The sequence below is a fragment of the Ricinus communis genome, chromosome 7 (genome assembly GCF_019578655.1).
Source record: "Ricinus communis isolate WT05 ecotype wild-type chromosome 7, ASM1957865v1, whole genome shotgun sequence".
Classification (NCBI taxonomy): domain Eukaryota; kingdom Viridiplantae; phylum Streptophyta; class Magnoliopsida; order Malpighiales; family Euphorbiaceae; genus Ricinus; species Ricinus communis.
In genome coordinates this window covers 15,612,356-15,636,500 of record NC_063262.1, presented here as the reverse complement: position 1 = coordinate 15,636,500, position 24,145 = coordinate 15,612,356, and the positions used below count along the sequence as shown (strand labels likewise).

General features: G+C 31.9%; 1 protein-coding gene and 1 long non-coding RNA gene across 2 annotated transcripts in view; one reads left to right on the top strand and one right to left on the bottom strand.

Moving 5' to 3' along the window:
- The window catches only part of LOC8287618 (translation factor GUF1 homolog, chloroplastic), a 28,778-nt gene extending 5,684 nt beyond the window's left edge, over nt 1-23,094 (bottom strand). Inside the window, exons 1-17 of the mRNA XM_015715580.3 lie at nt 22,725-23,094; nt 22,469-22,645; nt 19,407-19,493; nt 16,954-17,010; nt 16,661-16,726; nt 12,872-12,934; nt 12,470-12,514; nt 12,241-12,341; nt 11,506-11,602; nt 11,248-11,319; nt 4,518-4,672; nt 4,353-4,410; nt 3,377-3,457; nt 3,210-3,296; nt 1,479-1,550; nt 1,212-1,346; nt 991-1,064 (exon numbers count right to left, since the gene is read on the bottom strand). Coding sequence (XP_015571066.1) covers nt 991-1,064; nt 1,212-1,346; nt 1,479-1,550; nt 3,210-3,296; nt 3,377-3,457; nt 4,353-4,410; nt 4,518-4,672; nt 11,248-11,319; nt 11,506-11,602; nt 12,241-12,341; nt 12,470-12,514; nt 12,872-12,934; nt 16,661-16,726; nt 16,954-17,010; nt 19,407-19,493; nt 22,469-22,645; nt 22,725-22,970 — 1,673 coding nt within the window. The 5' untranslated portion in view covers nt 22,971-23,094. The remainder of the gene's footprint in view (nt 1-990; nt 1,065-1,211; nt 1,347-1,478; nt 1,551-3,209; nt 3,297-3,376; nt 3,458-4,352; nt 4,411-4,517; nt 4,673-11,247; nt 11,320-11,505; nt 11,603-12,240; nt 12,342-12,469; nt 12,515-12,871; nt 12,935-16,660; nt 16,727-16,953; nt 17,011-19,406; nt 19,494-22,468; nt 22,646-22,724) is intronic.
- Nucleotides 7,468-8,183, top strand: LOC125370596. The gene is made up of 3 exons (XR_007216618.1): nt 7,468-7,486; nt 7,625-7,695; nt 8,031-8,183. It is a non-coding gene; the product is annotated as an uncharacterized LOC125370596 (long non-coding RNA).
- Nucleotides 23,095-24,145: the final 1,051 nt, after the last annotated feature.

Below are 24,145 nucleotides of genomic sequence, written 5' to 3'. Positions count from 1 at the left end.
CTCAACATTATATGTTTTATGATAATGATAATAAAGAAACTAGATACTAATTTTAGAAACCAAAATAATATACCTAGATATTTACCAATACAAAATTCAATATTTTGTATTAACTTGTTTCTTAGAAACAAAAATCACGCATTGATTCCTTTAATTGTCAAGTTACCCATGTCATAAATATATATACGTATACATATATATATATATATATATATATATATTACTCGAGAATTGTTTTAATCAAGAATGAAAATTAAGAAAAAGAAAACTTAAAGCATTTACTTTTCTGCTCTTCTTATTTACTTGTGCTTAAAAATATAAAGGTTTTATTGCTCTAATACAAACTTTGTTTTCCCTATAGTATATGCAATACTACAAAGTCCAATTACATGACTTCCTGAACATGTGTAAAGAAACAAAGTGAAAAAGCATATGTGTGTGCACAGATATAATAATTTGAACCACTATCTTGCTGCCCCAGATTTTCAGTAGCTCGTTCCATGCAGCCCTATACTGTAATTTAAAATCTAAACCTAGCTTACCTGAATCTATAATTTCAAAATCTTCCAGTAAAGGTTTTCAATGCAATCTTAACTCCCGAAACTCCAACAAGAATTTTTGTGACCTTTGTAATGAATTCTTTCCATTGCTTCCCCACTTTCTAACAAGTGATATTCTTCCAAAAGGTCCATGATTCAATTAGAACCTTTGCATGAAATAATATAGGTCCATGATTCAAGTAGAACTCTTACTAATATTCATTCTTTCTATTGCATCTCATTTAGAAAGATGCAACAAAGCTTCTGTCTTCTCTATGCAATTGAAGTAGTTGGCAGTTTGACATGGATCATCATGAAGCATTGTATATTCTCCTATTTGTTTTATCTGTTCTAAGTTATTCATAACCTACTAGAACATGCAAAAACTCCCATGCAAGCAGAACATAAATTTGTTCCTTCTAATCTCTGTAAGCAAAAAAATGTGCATTACCCAATAAAAGTGTACTCCATGCTGGCATATCCCTTACTCCTGGACTTCAGCTGATCAAAGAAATCACCTACCATCTGCATAATTAAATGCAGAAAACTAAGTGAGAAGAATAAATTATAACATCATTAAAAAGAAAGGGAAAAAAAAAAAAAGCCAATCATTGACCGGCATTTTGTATTGTTTGACAAGAAGAGGCCTACAACAAGAAGGTCAAATGTTACCTCAGCTAGCGGTAATTCATACGTAATTGATGCTCTACTATTTGTTATAAATCTCATTTCTTTAAACTCTCCTCTCCTATCTTGAGCCAGCTCCATAAGTGGACCAATATAATCTTTTGGTGTAAGCATTTCAATCTATTGACACCAATCCAAAATTATATAAAGGAAAAAAATGAAAATACAAACATTATGTATGATGTTATTACATTCCCGTAGGCATATATACATGCTAGATAATATCTTATTCAAATAAAATAATAGAAACACCTTAACAAGCGGCTCCTCAATTGATCTTCGTTTTCCAGGTTCAGGAAGCAAAGATGGATTTGAGCACTCAACCTTCAAGAAATCATGTAGTAAGCAAGGGTTTCACCATGAGAAATAACATGGAGAACTGGATGATTAGAACCATAATATGTAATCAAGCAGACCAATAATTGTAACCACACAAGGTCAAAGAAATAAAAGTAATGCGAAAAAGATATAGAGTTAAATCATCAATTAGTATGAAGGGGAAGGTACAAATAAGAACATGTTTATCATAACTGTTGACAAAACATCATTATACATGGACAGATTGAATATTATACAGAATGTTGTTGACACCATTTATATGTTGAGTCAATCTACAGGAAGACATGCCTCATCAATTACTAACTGTAATCACAGATCTGAGCAAATAAAATCGAATACTTTATTTTCACTAATAACAAATATATATACACAAGCGGGAAGACTCTTAAACATGGTAGGAACACTATACAAGGAGACTCCGATTTAGGGTATACAACCTATCCTATATACATGATGTAATGCTCCCCCTCAAGTTGGAGCATCTCCCAATTGTTCTCCAGTCTTCACGTATCCTATGGAAATCAATCCTTATTATATCTTCTCACGAACAAAATGACAATCAACTTCAACATGCTTAGTTCGTTCATGAAATACAGGGTTCGAAGTAATATGAAGAGCTACTTGATTATCACACGGGCTTTCCAGATCAGATGATCGAGGGGCGTTGCTCCTCCTGATGCAGGCGATGACTAAAAACTAAATCTCTAAAGGGATGACACGAAACTAGCACACCCTATTGCTAAACCAAGAGTATTTTCTCAAATCCCCAATTTTGATTTCTAGGATTAATTCCCTACTTTGATACTATGTAATCACAGATCTGAGCAAATAAAATCGAATACTTTATTCGCACTAATAACACATATATATCACAAGTCGGAAGACTCCTAAACATGTTAGGAATATTATACAAGGAGGACTCCTATTTAGGGTATACAACCTATCCTATATACATGTTGTAACACTAACCAACATAAGATTAATTTATCTTATCTATATTTCTGAAGATATTGACTCGATAATGGATAGAAACTGGGTTAAATTGGAGCAAAAAGTCAAAGCACAAGGTAAAGCCAATTATAGTTTTTAGGAGAGCATTTGATTAAATCTTTTCCTTATGTGAAGTTCAACCCAACAAATGCTTCTTCCTTACCAAGTTTTGTGCCTGATTTTCAAAGTAATGCCATATTGTTTCTTCTCATTTGTGGTGCTTAAAGAAACCATAAAAGTATAAACTACGAAAAACTAAAACCATAAATTCCACAGATTGCTCTCCCTAGTACTAAACAAGCACAAATATGAGATAGGATGGGCTATTTAATGATATTTACTAATGGTTATTATTATATCCCTAGATCTATTATTATAATTATAATATCACACTACTAATCATAGTGATTTTTACTATATTTTTGTTACTAGAAATTCAAGTAGAACTCTTACTATTACTCATTCATATTGATGCTGCATAAATGAGTTTTAGAAAAGAATATGATAGGTATAACACAGAAAACTTATTTCTTGGTCAACACATGTTGACTCGTACCAATTATAGCCAACTCATACTCATATTGAGCATCAAATCTATCTATGATTTTTGGATTAATCAAGTAATACATAGAATTGGGAATAAGGTGGAATTACAGTATCACCGTCTACACAGTTCACCCTGTATACCACACTTGGAGCAGTAGTTATTAAGCTCAGATTGTATTCCCTCTCAAGCCTTTCCTGCAGGAGCACAGAATTCAGATGCAATTGTGGTTTTCAAAACATTCACAGGTTTTGCAAGGATGTTGAAAATATCAAACCTGAACAATTTCCATGTGGAGAAGACCTAGGAACCCACACCTAAAGCCAAAACCCATGGCACTTGATGTTTCAGGCTCGAACTGCAAAGTTAACACACAAATAAGGACATACAATTCTTCCATTCAGTGATTCCAAAACCAATTACAGAATTCTTTTTGGATAATGTCAAAAATTGTACAGAAATAAATCCAAAAACTGCTTACGACTCTGATAAGTAGAAGCAGCAAGCACTAATAAAAGAAGGAAGAAAAGAAGAGAAAAAAGAAAAAGGTGCAGAGAAAAACTAGGTTCCCCTGGTATATTATAGTTTCCTTGTTTTGTTCTAAATAGAGAGATGAAGACTTAAAACGCATCCTATGACTTTAACTAAATCATGACCACAATCTAACTGTACATGCATTACTGACGGAGTTACAACCATGACCTTTAATCAAAGCAACAACCTAGAATTTGGTTAGTTTCAATATGCATTCTGGAAACTATTCAATCTTAGAGCCTGCTTGGGATTGTTGGTAGGTGCTGAACCAGCAAGTCATAAAAAACAAATTTGATTTAATACATTGATAATTCTTATTGTTTTATAAATTTCTCTTGTCAAAACTGCTTTTGGATATTGTATTTTACTTTACCTGCTTCTTTCAAGAAGCAGTTTTTAAAACTCAAAGAAAAAAATGAGAAAAGCAGGTCTGACAAAGTAGTCCCAAACGGGCTCTTAGCAACAGCTCCCTCAAAAATCTTACATGAGGAAACAAAAAAGAGGAATACTAGATAAGAAACCTGAGTTCACTGTATTAGTTATGCATCAAACAAGTGAGGCAATCTCCCTCCAGATCTAATATTTTCAATATTTTGGCTGCTGCAATTCAAAAAGGACATTGACCAACAATTGCTTCTGAAAGGGGGCCCTAAATTGTTTTATTTTTTTTGGCCAATCTAAGACTGCACTGTATGCAACCTCAAACTATATGTATGTACCTTTAGTGCAGCATCATTGAGCTGTAGTTTTTCCAACGCATCACGTACCTCAGGAAACCTATCAACCAGATAAGATTAAAATAAGTAATTCCAATGACATCACTATGGACAAAACAGCCAAACATACTTGGAAAATATTAATCAGATGAAGAGAGATCTCAATACTGGTCTGCATCAACTGGAAACAAGCCGCAGAACACCATTGGAGTGGCTTCCTTGTACCCAGGTAACGAGCTCTGTGCCCTTCTATTGTAGTGAGTAATAGTATCACCCACCCGGGCATCTGCTACTGATCTTATGGAAGCAGAGAGGTAGCCTACCTGGACAGATTACTACTACAAGGTAAGGAAAGGCAAAAGTTGAAAGACAGGTATGATAAAAAAATTAGCTATAATTGTGTTGTGAGATTGTGAGATCTTTAAAGAAAACATTAAGGGAAAAAGGAAGAAGAAAACATTCCCCCAAGCTGAAACACAAAGATGAGAGGGAAATTTTTCTAAAGTTGAGAGCAACAGAAATGTATAAGCCAATGCTTTCATAAATTTAGTCGTGGTTTACAATTATTTATAGCTCCATACTTATTTATTTTCTAATACCAAAAGAATACTAATCAAAATAAGGCCACATGAATATCAGCAACGCAACGTTAACGAGCTATCAATAGGGAATAATCAAATCATCTTATGTTTCCACACCATAAGTGCTGTAATTGCTAGAATAATAAGTTATTGTAGCCCGATAGAAATGACATATGGTAAAGAGAAGCAGTTTGACAGCTAATTTTTCCTTTTTCACTAGCATTATGGAGGAGAAAAACATGGCAGTTGCTGATTTTGTTGTGATTTCTAGGTTGATAAACTAGATTCTCAAATTTAATGCAACCAACAATTAACAAATTGCTTCTTGCATGAGATTTTTGAACTCAATCTGTAGGAATAGAAAGGTCTTGTTACAGTATCTTCTCTAAAACTTTAAAATTGTAGGAAAGTGTATACAGCATGAAAAGTTAAGTTAAACTTGAGAATAATATGTCCATCAGATCAAATTTTTGCAGGAGGAATATAGGGCTATAGGAACCACAGCAGCACCTAGGATTATTCACAGGTAAGTCAGCCGTGCTACTTCAGGATAATTATATCACTTTTTATCACCTAATAATATACACATAGAACTAGAATAATTCAAGGAATGTGATTAACTCTCAGGCTATGATTAGTTCTCTAAGTTTTAGGGCTTTCTCCATGAATAATAAGGTAAGCTGAAAAAGAAATGTATCCATCCTCTTTGAGAATTAACGAGAGATTTTCCCTTATTCTCTAAAAGCTAGACACATAATACTCTCATCTGCATTACATAACAAGACACAATATCCCAGTTTTCCATAGAAAATCTAATGGCTGGAAGACTAGAAGCCCTTGATTTATCCAGCAGTAAGTATATCTAACTAACCAATACATCAATTCAGATTTCCACTTATCTGTAAGTTAATAAGCCAGAGTTCACTAGTCCTGTTACAAACTTTTTACTGTACAGTGTCAGTGAAAAGTTAAGGAAAGTTTCTCACTCCTGGCCTATCTTCTATCTAATTAAATCTTTTGTTGCTTTCACAACAAGAAAATATATTTCAGTTCCAATACGTGTTAGTGCGCAGTCTCGGAAAGTGTGCACACACACCCGAGCTTGTAAGCGATTAACTAAATGAGAGAGGTTCCTTTCGCCACCAAAAAAGAACAATGGAAAGAGAAAAAGAAAGAAAAAGAAGAGGGAAAAGAAAAGGGAAAAGAGAAGTTGTTGACAGTTGTTCCCATGTTTTTAGGGCTTAATTTTAGGAGTTAATTAGTATTGACTCTTGATTGTAGGAGCCAATCATGCATATTACTGTAAATTAGGCAGTAGAGATTCTTTCTTTTTAGAGATGTGTGAAACCCTATAAATAGAGATTAATGGGTGTAGGAATAAACAACAGAAGCAATTATATTTCTTCTTGTCCTAAAAACTTCATGGTATCAGAGCTTGATCCCTTTAGGGTGACTCTCTCATATTGCTAACCCTAGTATTAGCCTCTCTGCATATTTCAACCAAATCAAATTTTTATTCCAGCAGTTTTTTAGACATGTCCTGACGGAAAGAAGGAAGGATCTTCTAATCCCTCACCGAGCATGGTGGTAGAAACATGATAACCACTATGAATGACAACCCTTCTCTCCAAATCAGTCCAGTCAAACTAGATGGAATGAATTATCTTGCTTGGTCGCGATCATGCTTGCTATTTATTCAGGCTAGGGGATTGCAAAGTTACATCAATAATGACAAAAGAAGACCTGATGGAACAAATCCTGTATGCAGCAAATGGGACTCAGAAAACTCTCTCATCATGTCATGGTTGCTCAATTCAATGCAACCACAGATTGCTCGAGGCCATTTACTCCTTGATACAGCTCAGAAAATTTGGGATGCAGCTGCCCAAACTTATTCCCAGTCAGGTAATGATGCCCAGGTATATGAATTGCGGAAAAAAATTCATGAAACCAAACAAGGTGACTATTATCAGGATTTACAAGCATCTTGTACAGCTGATGCAACAAAGTTCCATAAAATAATGGAAAAGGAACGTGTGTATGACTTCCTGGCAGGATTAAATGATGTGTATGATCATATTAGAGTTCAAGTACTTGGACGTGACCCTTTTCCCTCCTTGCGACAAGCATATAGCCATGTGCAACAAGAAGAGAGCCGACGAAATGCTATGCTGCCAACTATTTCAACTGAAAGATCAGTTATGATGGCTGAATCATCATCTATGAAACCTGATTCAACTAGAATTGACTCTCTGAAGGAAGTAGAACAAGACAGTAGAAGGTGCGACTATTGTGGTAAACTAAGGCATACTAGAGAAACATGCTGGAAACTTCATGGTCGCCCACCACGTGGTCGAGTGGGAAAAAAATCCGGTAGTGCACAACCTCAAGCTCATGTCTCCGAAACTCTTGACATTGAATTGCCAAGAGAAATCAACCCTTCTGGTGGACTTTCCAATGAAGAATTGAAAACTCTTAAACTTCTTATAGCTAAGTTTGAATCCTCTTCCACTGCAGCCACTACTTCCACTCCTTCATCTTACGTTGCACATTCAGGTATACCACATCTAGCCTTATATGCTGAGCATACTAATACCTGTGATACTCCTAGTGAATCATGGATTTTAGATTCTGGAGCATCAGATCATATGACCAGTTCTCGTAAAAAATTCTTCACTTACAATTCTTATTCAGGTCATGAAAGAGTCCGTATTGCGGATGGGTCCTTGTCTCCCATCATCGGGAATCTTACGTTGCACATTCAGGTATACCACATCTAGCCTTATATGCTGAGCATACTAATACCTGTGATACTCCTAGTGAATCATGGATTTTAGATTCTGGAGCATCAGATCATATGACCAGTTCTCGTAAAAAATTCTTCACTTACAATTCTTATTCAGGTCATGAAAGAGTCCGTATTGCGGATGGGTCCTTGTCTCCCATCATCGGGAAAGGTTCTATAAGTTGTACTTCATCTATTAAACTACCACTTGCCTTGCATATTCCTGGTTTCTCACATAATTTGTTATCTGTTAGTGCTCTTACAAGAGATTTAAACTGTAAGATTGAATTTTTCCCTTCTCATTGTGTCATACAGGAATTGAGCACCGGGAAAACGATTGGCTATGGTAGAGTACACAATGGCTTGTACCAGTTACATGAAGGACCAATTTCTAAGGCTTTACTAGGTGAATCTGAATCAGCTCCTCATCAAATTATTCAATGGCATAGGCGTCTAGGACACCCTTCATTTTCTGTTTTAGAAAGGTGTCGTCATCTATTTATTTAAGCAATGTGATTTAAAGACCTTAGTTTGTGATGCATGTGAATTTGCTAAGCATACTAGAACTTCATATCCTTCAACTAATAATAAAAGTTTGGTGCCTTTTGAGATGATTCATTCAGATGTGTGGGGCTCCAGTCCAGTAGTTTCTTTATCTAGGTATAAATGGTTTGTGACATTTATTGATTGCCACAGTAGGATGACATGGGTGTATTTGATGCGTGCCAAAAATGAAGTTTTTTCTTGCTTTCAGTCTTTCCATAGAATGAAGTACACAATTTAGTGCTGAGGTGAAAATTTTCCGAACTGATAATGGTACAGAGTATATGGAGAAAACCTTCCATAGCTATTTAGACACTCATGGGATTATTCACCAAACTAGTTGTGTTAATACTGCTGCTCAAAATGGAGTATCTGAACGAAAGAACAGGCATCTCTTAGAAGTTGCTAGGGCTCTTATGTTCACCATGCATGTTCCTAAGGCTTATTGAGGTGATGCGATTCTTATAGCTGCTTATTTAATCAATCGTATGCCATTAAGAACCTTGAATTTTAGGTGTCCTATAGAACTTATCCAGGGCAACAACTCTCACATTATTTCTCCAAAGGTTTTTGGATGTGTTTGTCTTGTGCATAAGAACTATGGGGGAAAACTAGATCCGAGAGCCTTAAAATGTGTTTTTATTGGCTATTCACCTACTCAAAAGGGATATAAATGTTATCACCCTTCGTCTAGAAAGGTGTATATGAGTATGGATGTCGCCTTCCGGGAGTCGGAAGCCTTTTATCCACCATATAGAAGATGTGATTTCTCTTGGTCAACCTATACTTGAGTTGCCTATGTATAATGGTCAGGGGGAGCACGGAAGTGATGATAATACTTATGATGGAGATCATGTTCAAACTGATGCTGAAAAAATACTTGAACAGGCAAGGAAAAGATTGGACAAACTTGATCTATTAAGGTACTCACGCAAAAAAAAGGAGGATACTACTCTTCATAGCCAATCACCCAACCCGGGCTCAACTCCTGTGGATTTAGGTAATCTATCTCCTCCTTCTAACTTGTCTAATGAACTTCCACCTCTTAATTCATGTGATAATGACCTTGATCTTCCAATAGCTGTCAGGAAAGGAGTTAGATCTTGTACTCAACATTCCATCTCTAACTTTGTTTCGTATAAAGATTTGTCTCCTTCCTATAGAGCCTTCTTGTCTTCTTTGCATTCTATCTCTATACCACAAGGATGTGAGGAAGCTGTTAATGATCCTAAATGGAAAGATGCTATGGTAGAAGAAATGAAAGCCTAATTAAAGAATGGAACATGGGAGGTTGTCGACATGCCATTCAGAAAAAAACCAGTAGGATGTAAATGGGTATTCACAGTGAAGCATAGGGCAGATAGCTCCATTGAAAGGTTAAAGGCACGACTGGTGGCAAAAGGTTTCACCCAAACCTATGGCATTGACTACCAAGAAACATTTGCACCTGTTGCCAAGATGAATTTAGTAAGAGTGCTCTTATCTTGTGCTGCAAATCTTGGATGGTATCTTCAGCAGTTCGATGTTAAAAATGCCTTCCTACATGGTAACTTGGAAGAAGAAGTCTATATGGAAATTCCTCCAAGTTTTTCCAATCAAAAAACTGAAGGGAAGGTATGCAGATTAAAGAAAGCCTTATATGGTCTGAAACAGTCCCCTCGAGCTTGGTTTGATAGGTTCAGTAAAGCAATCATTGCTTTTGGTTACAAACAAAGCCATGCAGATCATACTATGTTCATCAAATATCTCCAAGGGAGGATTACTATTTTCATTGTATATGTTGATGATATAGTGATAACAGGTGATAATCAAGAAGAAATGAGCAGGCTGAAGAAGTATTTGGCCACGGAGTTTGAGATCAAAGATCTGGGTAAATTACGATATTTTCTTGGAATAGAAGCTACTCGATCAGAAAAGGGTATATTCATCTCCCAAAGAAAATATGTCCTTGATTTGCTAAAGGAAACAGGAATGCTAGGCTGTAAACCTGTTGACACTCCCATTGAAGCTAATCATAGGCTGAAAGAAAATGTCGGAGAATTAGTTGACATTGATCGATATCAACGATTGGTTGGGAGATTGATTTACCTTTCTCATACACGGCCTAACATTGCTTATGCGGTAAGTATAGTCAGCCAATTTATGCATAGTCCCCGAACTATACATCTTGATGCTGTCTTTCGAATTTTAAGGTATCTCAAGTCTAGTCCAGGTAAAGGAATACCATTTGTGAATAATGGTCATTTACGAATTGAAGCATATTCTGATGTTGATTGGGCGGGCTCTCCTAATGACAGAAGATCCACTTCTGGTTATTGTGCCTTCATGGGTAGAAATTTGGTCACTTGGAGAAGCAAGAAACAAAGTGTAGTGGCTAGGTCAAGTGCTGAAGCAGAATACAGAGCAATGGCGCAAGGAGTATGTGAACTGTTATGGCTTAAGAAGTTAATGCAAGATCTACATCTTCTAGAAGAAGAATGTGTGTTGTTACATTGTGATAATAAGGCAGCCATAAGTATTGCTCATAACCCAGTACAACATGATCGTACAAAACATGTTGAGATTGATCGATTCTTCATCAAAGAAAAATTAGAAGATCAAAGTCTCAGAATCAACTACACAAATTCAAAAAATCAATTAGCTGATGTATTTACCAAGGGGTTATGTACTGGATTGTTTCACTCTTTTGTATGGAAGATGGGTATGGCTGATATACATACACCATCTTGAGGGGGAGTGTTGACTGTTGTTCCCATGTTTTTAGGGCTGAATTTTAGGAGTTAATTAGTATTGACTCTTGATTGTAGGAGCCAATCATGCATATTACTGTAAATTAGGCAGTAGAGATTCTTTCTTTTTAGAGATGTGTGAAACCCTATAAATAGAGACTAATGGGTGTAGGAATAAACAACAGAAGCAATTATATTTCTTCTTGTCCTAAAAACTTCAGAAGTTTTGATAAATAGATAGTTGGAGAGTGCTGCCTTACTTCACCCGCATACAGTTCTTCCACTTGCATCTGATTGGGAGACAGAACTCCAATTTCATCAGCAAAGTAGTCCTGTAATATAACAAATAAATCACTATTTTTTTAACAAAAGAAAAAGAAGTTATAATGTAAACACGAATTAATAACTCATAGCAAGTATGTGAATACATGTTCAGTTGCACATACGCAGACTGTAGAGAGGACTAAACTTTATATGTTGGTTAAAGAATTGACAGATAAATGAGAAGAGGACTTCACCTTTTTACTGGCCATAAAATAAATTCTGTCACCTTTCTTTATACTCCCATCTAGGACCCGAAAATACACAATAACTCCACGATATGGATCATAGTAACTGCAAAGTTATTTTAAAATCCAATAAAGACACAGGAAAGTCCACATCTCCAATAATTACAGTGGCAAAAGGTGAAATGCTATGAATTGGCCAAAAGAATGCACTGGAATAATAAGAAAAGATTTTCAAAGAAAAGTGCTGTCCTATCCTTGAATTTAATCTCAAGGTTTTGAACTTATAGAGGGTTCAAGACTTGCTAAAATAGGAAAACACGTAGGTTTATAAGTTCTGGATACTCAATTTTATTTTCATTAATAAAAATTGGTTAATCTACAGCTCAAGAAAGAGCTCTTAAATAGAATGATAATCTATATTACAACCTCTCGAATCGTCAAGGAGATCAACTTCCATAGAGCAAAGATGTTATAAGTGATAAATAGCTGTCAATTTTACTAAGACAGTTGATTGCCAGAGATTGACATTAGATGACTTCTAAGCAATAACCTAGTTCTTTGGAAATTACTTAAACCGACAAACATGATATCTATGGAGATTCCAACACGCCTACCAAAGAGGAAATTAGATGCAAAAAAAAGTCATGAACACATAGCATACAGACCTAGATGATTACTGTAATCATAACAAATGTAAAGCTTAATGTTGACAAGTCCATGATAACAACTAAGGCAAACAAGTACCTGTCAAATATTAAAGTCCTCAACGGCATTTCAGCAGTATTACGAGGTGAAGGAATTCGTTCAACAATTGCATTCAGAATATCAATTATACCTATTCCCTCCTGTTAAAGGAAAAAATAAAAGAAAAAAAACAATGCCAGAGAATATTACTTTCAAAGTAATTATTATTTTCCAGTATGTTCAGAAGTAGGATGTAAATTGACATAAAAGATGATAATCGTGGACTAACCTTTGCAGAGCATCGTATTGCATTGCTACAATCTAAACCAATAACCTACAAACAAAAATTATATCATTTTTTGACAGTATTTAAACACTATTGGGAACAGACACCCATATATTTCCTAATCAGAACCTAAAACAGAAAGAATTACTTGGTCAAATCACACAAGCACTATCATGAAATAACATGAAATATCAAGTATCAATGTGTCAAAATTCAAATTTACAGAAAACTTTGGTTTCTTCCTTTATCACTCTGTAAGAATGAGTGTGCAGGTCTTCTCAAACAGAATAAGTGCACCAGCAAAGATCAAGACCTAAGTAATTGAAAACAGCTACCAAATTACAGAGACAAAAATGGATTACACACCCATTAAATAAATGGAGTTCTTCCAGTTTGTGCACCAACCTCTTCAATCTCCTGAATAACACGATCTGGCTCGGATCCTGGTAGATCTATTTTGTTTAAGACCTGTTAAACAAAATGTTCAGTTTCTATGGGCTTGTGTGCAGTTAATTAACAATACTTAAAATTCTCTACAATTTGAACGCAAATTGAGCCAATATGGTTTAAAGCTTGAATTTGAGTGATCTCAGAAACTCAATCGAGCTTTAATTTTAATATCGAGCTCGAACCTCTAGTGAACTTGATTATCATTAGGAATTGTATTAAAATTCAGGCTAAAGGATCAAATAAATAAAGAAATATATGAAAATATATAACAAATCCAAATCTTTGTGTGCAGTGTCAGCCAATCCTTTTGATATTATCAACTTTTACGTTCACCTTTCAACCAAATCTTCTAATAGTCAAAAAAAAAAAGGATGAACTATCATAACCTATATAAAAGTGCAAAGAGGGGAAAGACAAATAAATTTACTAAAAGGGCCTCACAATTAGTGTCGTTAATATTGGTTAATTTAGTCTTTTACTAATTTAGTATAATTTAATAGGAAAAAAATAGATGGAAGTAAAAAATTTTATATAAAAAAAATTAATAAAACCTCAATATTAAAAGTATTAAACTATTAATTATTAAAGAAAAGGGTGTAATGGCAAAGTTTGTATATATGTAGGACACTAAAAAATTATAAAACCTTTATACTAAAAATATTAAAATCTTAATTGGTAAAGAAAAAGATGTAATGGCCGATTATATCAATAGTAGCATTAAATATCTTATTAATCCTTAAATTTTCTTGGCTTTCCACTTTGGTCAAATTTTAAAATCTTTTTAATTTGATCTGATCTTTCTCGTAAATTTGGTTTCTAGAAATTCATGGCGTAGCAATTTTAGATAATTAAATGAAAGAGAGAGTAATAATACCATTTAGATAAATAGAAGTAAAAAAGTGTTTCATGTAAACCGTATAAGTTAAGCTAAAACAAAGAAAAAAGAAAAAAGGAAAAAAGTAGACGTAGAACAAATAGAATAGCATAATAGGAATAAAAATATATTAATTTAGTGTAAGATAATTGTTTAAAAACGAAGAGAATGCCGAGTTTTTATTATTACTTTTCTAAGTAGACAAATTTAAAGATTGTTTATTGATGAATTTAATAGGTAATGAGTTCTAAAATTTGAGATTTTTATAATATGCATGTTATATTTGTGTAACTTAGAATAAGAAATTATTAAAATAAATATAAAATTAAATTCATTTAAATAAATTAAAATATAACATTAAAACAAACTCTTATTTGCCAATGGAAACCAAATATATTATTTTGAGAATAAGGATTATGGCTTAATTAAGAAATTTGTCATGATTACTAAATAATAATTTATAATAAATTACAAATTTTAAAAAAGATCCAATTTTAATAATTTAATTTACAAGTTTAAAATATAATGAGTTATGTGTAATACTTAAAATGTAACAATATTACTTTGGACCAACAATTTTTTAATGAACTCCCCATGATGCATATAAAAATATATTTCCATAATTAATATTTTAGATTTGCATGAAATAATTCTTTATCGATATCAAGATTATATTACATATTAAATAAATAGATTTAATAAGAGACAACTATATATATATATATATATATATATATATATATCAAGTACAAAACTTTATTGATCAAATTGAAATTGTCTTAATTTAAAGGCCAACAATGAGGAAAAAGATATGCAATTAGAAAAATATAATGATGTCGATGAAATTGAGTTAAATTCTTTAATTATTTATTCATTGATAATTTAACATACAATTTGATTATAATAATTAGAATAACAAAAAAAATAAACATAATTCTAAACTAATAATATTGATAAAGCAATACAATTCAAATTATTATAATTCCAGAGGTATTAATTTTGACAATAAATATAAAAAATATCATGATTTTGCTTGAGTATTTTAAGTATAGTTTTGCATTTGATAATTTCCATTAAATGTGTACGTTTTCTTCTAAGAATTTATAGCTTACATTATATTTAATACTAATTAAATTTAAATTTAATAATATTTTATTTAAATAATATAAATAATAACGAGTGAAGTATGTTAAGATTCATGTGCAATGCACGTGCATGAAAAACTCATAATTCAATATATGCATAATGGTTTGTAATTCTTTTGCTATTCGGAAGTTGATGTTTAAAATCGAAACAAATGTGAAAGGTTGAGGTACAAATTAGTAAACTTAATGGAATTGGTTAAAATTGATAATTCATTAATTTTAATGAATCTAAAATGAATCTAAAACACATTAATTTTTGTGAAATATTATTGCATTTTGTTTGATTTTATGATATTAATGATGAATAAATAAATAAATCTAAAAGGTAATTTTCTGATTTAAAGATTTTGAGATGTGTTGAGAATATCATATTTGAAAAATAAGATAAATTGCTACAAGGTAAAAAAAGTATATGTTTAGTATATATTGAAGAAAAAATATATATATCTGGTATATATTAAGTATATATTAGGTATCTCAACCTTTCCAAATGGAATACGTTTGCCTAATAATAGTATATTTTAGGTATCTAAAACACATTTTAAAATAAAATAAAATTCAACTTAAATGTTCAACAACAGATGGTATATACTAAAATATATTATATGTTAGGTATCTATAAAGTATCTAAAACTAATATGTTTTTTTAAAAAAAAAAAAGAAAGATGAAGAAGGTGAAGAATGGGTACCTCTGAAAATATGAGGGGGTAGTTTTGAAAAAAAAAAACTAGGTACTTTTGTAATTATTTTTAAAAAATGGGTAAATGGTAAAATTTCCTCTTTATTAAAAGCTTAAACAAGCTTGACTAAACTCAAGTTGGAGCTTGAACAAGCATTTTGGTTATATACATATATAGGGTAAAATGATAAATTTAACGATACTATGTAACATAATAGATGCATAAATTATTAGAAAGGATATTCAATTAAATGGCAAGATATTTGAGTTGAGTATTACGATACTAGAAGCTGGCATGACTCCTTGCGTGAGTTATCCGAGCCTGACCTCAACTCAACTAAAGTCATGTTGAAGTCTAGAATCTCGCAATCTGAATTCAAATAGCTCAAAAATACTCATTTAGACAGTATTCCAGTAATCTACAGTCCCCTTATCTTTAATGCATGTTACATGCATGACAAATGTGCCTCAACCTAGCAAACTGAACAGAGAATTCTAAATTCTGAAAGGTCATGTGGATGATATCAGCGCAAAGATATGCAGATATTTAAGCGGCCCTAAGCATTAACAAAGAAACAAGTCATTTACTATTTAAAAGTAAATATATAATAAATATTAAGATTAAACTATTTAAAAATACATTATATAATTAAGATAAGGAGGGATTATCCAATATTAATTCCAATTAAGATATACAGTTTAAATAAATAAAAAAATGATAAAATAAATTTTTTTATTTTTTAAAATAAAAAAAGAGAAAAGAAATAAATTCCATTGCATAATAAAATAATCATTTTATCTTGCCAAGCATAGTTGTAAGAGAAAATAAATTATTTTATTACTACTTTGATTTTTCTTACTAAGCTTATAGTTATAACAAGTATTACTTTTTTAATTCTAATTCATGAATCAATATTTCCCTTCAATATCAGGTTTTTAACAAGTTTATATAATGAACGAGTCACGTGCAAGGCACATTCATGAAAAACTAGTATATATGCACCACACGCAGGCATGCACGCATAAGACATGATAAGATGACTCACAGGAATAATTTCTAGATTGTTTTCCAAGGCCAGATAAACATTAGCCAGGGTTTGCGCTTCCACTCCCTATAACAAAACAATAAGAACCCACCATTGGTAATAGCAGTTAAATGTCTCAATAAATTCATATCATGTAAGCAACAGTATTACACTAAAGTTTTGCTTTCTATACACAACTTTGAAGCCAAATCTAGTCAGAACTGTAAAATGATGAGCATATCCACAAATATTACATTGCACTAGACTATGAAAAACCAACTTTGAACACGTGAAAATTAGAGATTAGACATCACCTGAGAAGCATCAACGACCAGTAGGGCACCCTCACAAGCAGCTAAAGAACGAGAAACCTGCAAAAAAGCGGAAAGCCAAGCAGTTAAGCCAAAGTTATGCAAACCTTAAAAATTATTAAATTTTTGATAGGTGGCATACTATAACCTTTCTTAACATCTAATTATTACCTCTTGTCCCTTTGTTGCCCTTTTAGCTTTTCTGTTTATCTTTTTAAACCATGACTTCTTTCTCTTTCAAGTTTCAAATGCATTCGAGTTTTACGCGCCCATAATTCCGTTACATATATACTTTAATAATACGATAGATGTGCTTATAAATGTACCTGTCCAATGCCTAATTTTGTTAGTCAATAAGAACTACTATTTGTAAGCATGGAAAGTCAACTTACTGAAGAAAATGATTTTTTGGCACCTAGCATGACTATAACTACTTTTAGCAAACATAATTTTCCCCGACATGCTGCACATATAGTTAAGAGTTTGGGAAATATGCTTCTGGTATATTTTTTCCCTCAGTTATGAATCCAAATACTGTATTCAGTTCCATTATATAGTAAAGTAACAATCTTTCCACCAAGACGAATCTAGAGAAAGGCGAAAAATGTAAAACACATATCTGCATGTCCTTGTTTTTTAACTTATTTTCTCCTTATTCTTTTTTTCCTTGTTTCCACGACCATAATACTTGCCCAATATTACTAAAGTATCTTAAAGTGGATCAGCAAGATTGATCGACAAAGTCACAATTCGAATTAATAAAATTTTAAATACACCACTCAATAGGTAAACAAGCCAGTGTAGTAAACTACTCCAAATAAGCATAGTACAAGTCCAAATCCTAATACTAAAAATATTGAAAAGAAGGATCTCTTCATAATTATTGTGCTTCTTTTAGTAGTGTAAAACTGATAGAGCAACATAAAATTTTGGCAGGCCTATTACTAAATTTTGTACTTCATTTCTGTATATAAGGTTGTGGTCTCTAAGGACAATTTGGATGAGATTTAGTGCTCTACATCAGAGGACATTTTCTCTAGCTTTGGCACTCTAGAAAAGGAAACAATGATCGCTATCAATACTACATAGATGGGCAAAAGAAAGACAGGTCTGATTAGAAATCAAACAGATTATAAGACTTTGAAGAGCATATAAGAAGCCACCACGCCATCTTAAAAGTTATTAGTTGCTCCTCAAAGCATACAAATGAATCACCTATCCCCTTTATTTCCCCTCTCCAGATATTTTACCTCTGGAAGAGGAAGGAAACTACATTTAGAAGAAATATGATGATATATTCCCCAAAGAAGGGAACCAACTTAGCAACTCACAGCTCAGCTAGATAAAAGCTCAGTTTAGCTCATTAGTTAAGGAACAAAGCTCAACCTCACTTTAAGGCTCATTCAACAAATTAAGCCTAAACTAGGTAAATTTCAGCTTAGTTAGACATTTAGGCCAACTCAATTGCAGACTTGTGAGCTCACTCTTACTTAATATACTAATGAACTGATTTTGAATCCAAAATTTTAAAATCTATAGAACAATTTATATAAGATTGATTTACTAATGTTACAGCTGTTGTATGTAAAATAGGAATATAAATTTATAGAGTAATTATAGGAGATTGATTATAGCATTTGATTAGAAATCAATAATTGGTTCCTTCCTAAACAAGGACTGTATTTTGTGTATATAAATGTAAGTCATAGATGAATAATATGTATCAGAAATTCTTCTCTTCAATTTGAATTTCAACTAAAATGAAATTAGATTTTTCTTCATATGTACAGAACTACTTCTACAAAATATAAAATTTGGCTAACTAAAATGAAATCATAATGGTTTCATATTCACTTGTTTATGCTAAACTAACAAAAGGATCATATCCGAGATTGCTCAAACTCAGAATTGCTCTACTCATTTGGAGCCAGTCCTAAGCTCAAATAGAGCTCATTGTCTACAAAAACCAAGCTTCGGCTAGCAAATGCTCAACTTAGCTCAGATCCTTTGCAACTTTCTTCATTTTAAAAAGCTCCTTACCTTAATAATTAACAATTCACCATGATGGCATAGATTATATATTATTTGAAATTTTATATGAATTTTTCTTTAACATCCAGCATAAAAGCCGTCTATCAGTGAATAGAACATAAAATCAGTAATGAGGTATCATAAGCAGAAATCAATATTCTCCATTAGAAACACCATCTCATGGCTAATTATTGAAGGTTTTGAACCTAATTCTTAAAACCTGAAATCAGTTGATTCATTCATAATCATAGCAGCACCCTAATGCATGATTTAAGAGATTAAAAGACAGTTCAAGCAGATCCTAGATTAATATATTACCAAGAAAATAAATAAATAAACAAACTAACTAATATTTGTAGTGGAATACAAGCATAGGGATAGCAATACTAATGGAAAAAACACAACCACCTGCCACGTTCACATACCTCATAGGAAAAGTCTACATGCCCAGGTGTATCAATCAAATTCAGGCAATATGGTTTATTTTCGTAAACATAACGCATCCTAGCTGCCTGCACATTTATCAAAACAAGACTAGTCACATTTGCTCGAAACAAGGAACAATTAGAATAATCAAAAAACAAAGACGCTCAATATTTGATAAGAATCTTGGATATAACAAATATACTTTCTAAGTTTTTCTATTTTAGTGTCTAAAAACTTTTTATGTTCAATCAAGTATCGAAACTTGATAAAAACCTATCAAATGAGTGTTACTAGCCGATTTTTCCCACCCAGAGTGATGACTACGCACGAATGGGCCCACATTTGCTTAAGTAGATAACCACAGCATTTGCCACGTTATAAGAGCTGTAGAAATACTAAAACATCCCCACTTTATTCTTTTTCTCTAAAATCCATCTTTTCGGCATTTTAACAAACAAATAATAGACATCACTGAAGAAACACTCCAAGTCTAAATTAGCATCAATAATAACAATGCATTTTATTCATACATTGTGATCAATTTGTTTGAATGCATAAATGGTGGTGGCATGACTCCTGGAAAATGCGTCAGTGTAGTTGCTTAAGCCAAAAGTTGTTATGCCTACTCTTCTTTTCTTTATTTCTTTCTCTTTCCAATTTTGATATGGTTTCAGATGGAAAAGGGTTTAAGACAAGTACCATGAGACTTTGGGCAGATCGATTGTGGGCAAGATAAGAAGAGGCCAGTCTCTTCTAAACGGAAAAAAATTGATTTTTGGTTAATTTCATAGCGGATGCTTATATATTTGTTATTATTCTCGTCCATGGTTCGTGCTAAATGACTTCGTAATGATAAAAGAATTGCATTTTTTAGCCATATACAAAGTATCAGATTGCTCTCCTACCCATTTTTAGAGCAACAAGAACAGAAGATATTACGGTTTCCATGATAACTAAGAAAAACATGAACTAATTTAATAATTCCCCTTTTTTTCTCTATTTTTTTACATATTGATAATTAAGAGCTTTGGATGTATTGTTGAGTGATGTCTATTATGTGTTTGTTAAACTGCCTAAAAGAGATGTACTTGGAAAAAGAATAAAGTAGTATTTTAGTCTTTTGATATATCTTAGGACGTGACACTACTTAAGCAAATGCAAGGCCCGTTCGTGCCTAGTCAGCACTTTGATGAGGGACAATCGGCCAAAAGCACTCCTTTGATATATTTTTTTCAAGTTTAGAACTTGATTAAGAAAGAAAATTAAACACTAAAATACAAAAAATCAGAAAGCTAAGACACCAAATCTGCAATTTTCCCTAAAAATCTTTGACCATGTAGCACATAAGTTCATATGACCAATTTTACTTTCTAGTTCGTTCACATAAACTAGATGAATTGAACTGAGCTAACCTAAGCTAGGGTTTAGCTATTTAGGCTTGGATCCATAATTAAACAAGCCAAACTTAGTATAGCTTAGCATGGTTTGTTTGGTTGACAACACTTAATGAAATAAATATAATTGACTCTCTTATAATTAATATATAGTAGACTTATAATTAATATATTTATTAAGTTAAAAAAACTAAATATTAGAAGTATTAATTTATTAAGTGTACGAATATCAAAATATTATAAAATAGTATAAGACTAATGTATTTAAAGTAAATCAGATGCATAAACTTAAAATCAATAAATTACTATATAAAAAAAAAAAATTGATTATAAAAGTAGAAGTTGAATATTTAGTTTTCAATCCAACAAGTAATTACCATGAAAAAGACATTCAAAAGATTCCACGATGACTGCACTTTTTTTTAATAGAGAATATAATTTTCATTTCGCTTCTTTCTTTTGATGGCATATATGTAAAAGAAAATCTTTGTATTTAATAACTATTCCTTGCATTTGATAACTTTTAAATTACAAATTTAATACCAATCATAAGCATTAGAATAAAAACACTAAGGAAAATGATAAATAAACAATTACCATTTTTCTTCTAAATATTTTATAAAAATTGAAAAGAATTTTATCTAAATTTATTAATTATTGAATAATAGAATTACTAGTATTAAACATGACCTAAGTTGGCTTTGCAAAAATTATTAATAATAGAATATTATTATTTTATTAAGTATTAAATATAAGAAAGTCAACTATACTTGGTGGATTAAAAAATTACTAAATATTAAAAGCATTAAATTTATTAAGTTTGTAAGGAACAAAAACTAAAGTACTCAAAGTAGACCACAAAATAAAAAATCAATAAATTACTATAAAAATACAAGCTAAAAACTTAGTTTTCAATCCAACAAGTGGTTGCCAGGAAAAACAATCATGCTCTAAAACAATGTCACAATAACTGCACCTTTTTTATAGGGACATAATTTTCATTCTATTTCTTTATCTGGTAACACGTGTAAATATAACTTACTTTATATTTGATAACTTTTAAATTATAAATATACCACCAATCATAAGAATTAAAATAACATATACTTAGAGAAATAAATATAAACATTTAGCATTTCTCTTCCAAAAAATTCTCTCTAATAATTAATAATTACAACATTATTTTTTCAAATTTATCAATTATTGCATAAAAAATTATAATTATTCAATGAGGATGGAAATGGGTTTCTTGAAAATTTATTAACTAATAAAATTATTAATTTATTACATATTAAATACAAGATGGTAAACTGTAAAAGCAAACTCTAAATGGGACAAGTTTCCAAACTAATTACAAACATACTAATATTTGTAATTAGAAAATAGAACACCTAATAATAATAAGACACTTCAGTTTCAGTAAATTCAACGAGAATTTCTTTCAGAGAAAAGAAAAATAAAAAGTAACTTCACAAACTTTTTTAATCAAGCCATGAGCAATCCTATTGACTGACTTATAATCAAAAGTAAACAAGTTGCTCACAGAACTATAATGTTGTTATATTGATGTAAACAAATATATTCACTATGTACTATAAAACACAAAGAGCAATATCACTAAATCTAGTTTATATTCTAAGAAAATTAAAACAAAAAAGAAAAGAAACCTGTAATTTGATGGTAATGCCTCTCTCTCTTTCTAAATCCATGTTATCAAGAAACTGCTCCTTCATCTCCCGCTGCTGGACAGTCCCAGTAACTTGAAGCAATTTATCAGCCAAAGTTGATTTTCCATGATCAATATGTGCTATTATGCAAAAATTCCTTATATTCGAGATAGGAACCTGCACTTTTTTATTTTCTTTTTTTAATCACAACACAATGAATGAAAACAATTGAATTTTGCAAATGAGAAATACATACCTTGGAAAGACGATGTTGTCCAACTTGAGCAGCGAATTGCAAGTCGGAGACACCACTTGTTGGTGTGGACTGTGTTGATCCTGTAGTCTGACAAAGGAGTCGAAGCCTAGAAACGACGGCGTTTCGGGAAGCGTAGAGATGGTGAGTTTTGGATAGGGAAAGAGAGTTTGTTGTATGGTAAAACGGCGGAGTTTTGCAGTTTCTGGATAAGAGTAGTGTGGAGGAAGACGAGAGGTCCGTTGCCATCTGAAAATGTTTTTGGACTTTGTTTTTCTTTGGCTCTGCCTCGCATTTAAATTTGTTGCTATGCCCATCGGATTGTTTTACAGGTACTTTCCATAAATTCCTTTTTTTTTTTGTCAATCATAAATTCCATTTTTACCACCTAATAGCATTTATACCTTAAAAAAAAAAGGCTAATTCTGTGTGTGCCTGGTGTATAGATCTGATATTGTTTTATTTTGATAATAGATAAACTTTTAACTTGTTAAATGGGTCATTTTAGCTTTACTCATCTGGGGTGTAGATCTCACTTTAATTTGCTAACTTATTTTATTTTTGATATATTTAATGAGTATAAATGTCATTTGATATTTTATTTAACTATTTATTAAAATTAAGTGGCCTAATAATATAAAGATCATAAAACTAATAGACCTAACATTAATAGTTTGTAATAAATTATCTTTGAATTTATTTTTATTTATCTATAGTTAATTAGCACAGTATAATATAGAATTCATATTATACATGAGATACATAGTTTAGATTACAATATTTTAGAAAATTAAAAAATATTAAAAGAATATGAAATATAATTATAAAATTTAAAAAACGTATTTATGTACTGCAGTATCAAATGAAATTTATATTTATATTAATCAATTAAAATAATTTTATAAATAAATAAATAATAAAAATAAAAAAATCTAAATGATGTGGGCGGCAGTTTTGGGTACGCACCCAAGCGTTTTAGCGACTACAGTACTGTAAGACTTTTTAACCTAATTAAGAACACGCTAAATAGTCATAGAGACTAACGCGGAGGTGGAAGTGGCCACCCGGATAATTCAACGGGACACTTTTATTAATGAGTGATGCGGTACTTACATATTACTTTCCTCTTTATAAATCTGACCTTCTGCCTTGCCTCACATTAGTGAATGACTCAACCTCAGCCTATTTATAGAAATAGTTGATTGCTACAATTATGAACTTATGACCATTTGAATGAGGTTTTATTTTTCTGACCATATCAATTCCTCGAGCTACAAAATGCCAAGGAGACGTCAGATTGTATAGTTTAGTCAGAGGTAAATGACTCAGGTCACTGTACAACTGGCACTAGCGACACTTTCTTACTAAAGCTATGCAATCCTTCTTAATTGTTAACTAGTAGTAACCTTGACGCATAATCTTCA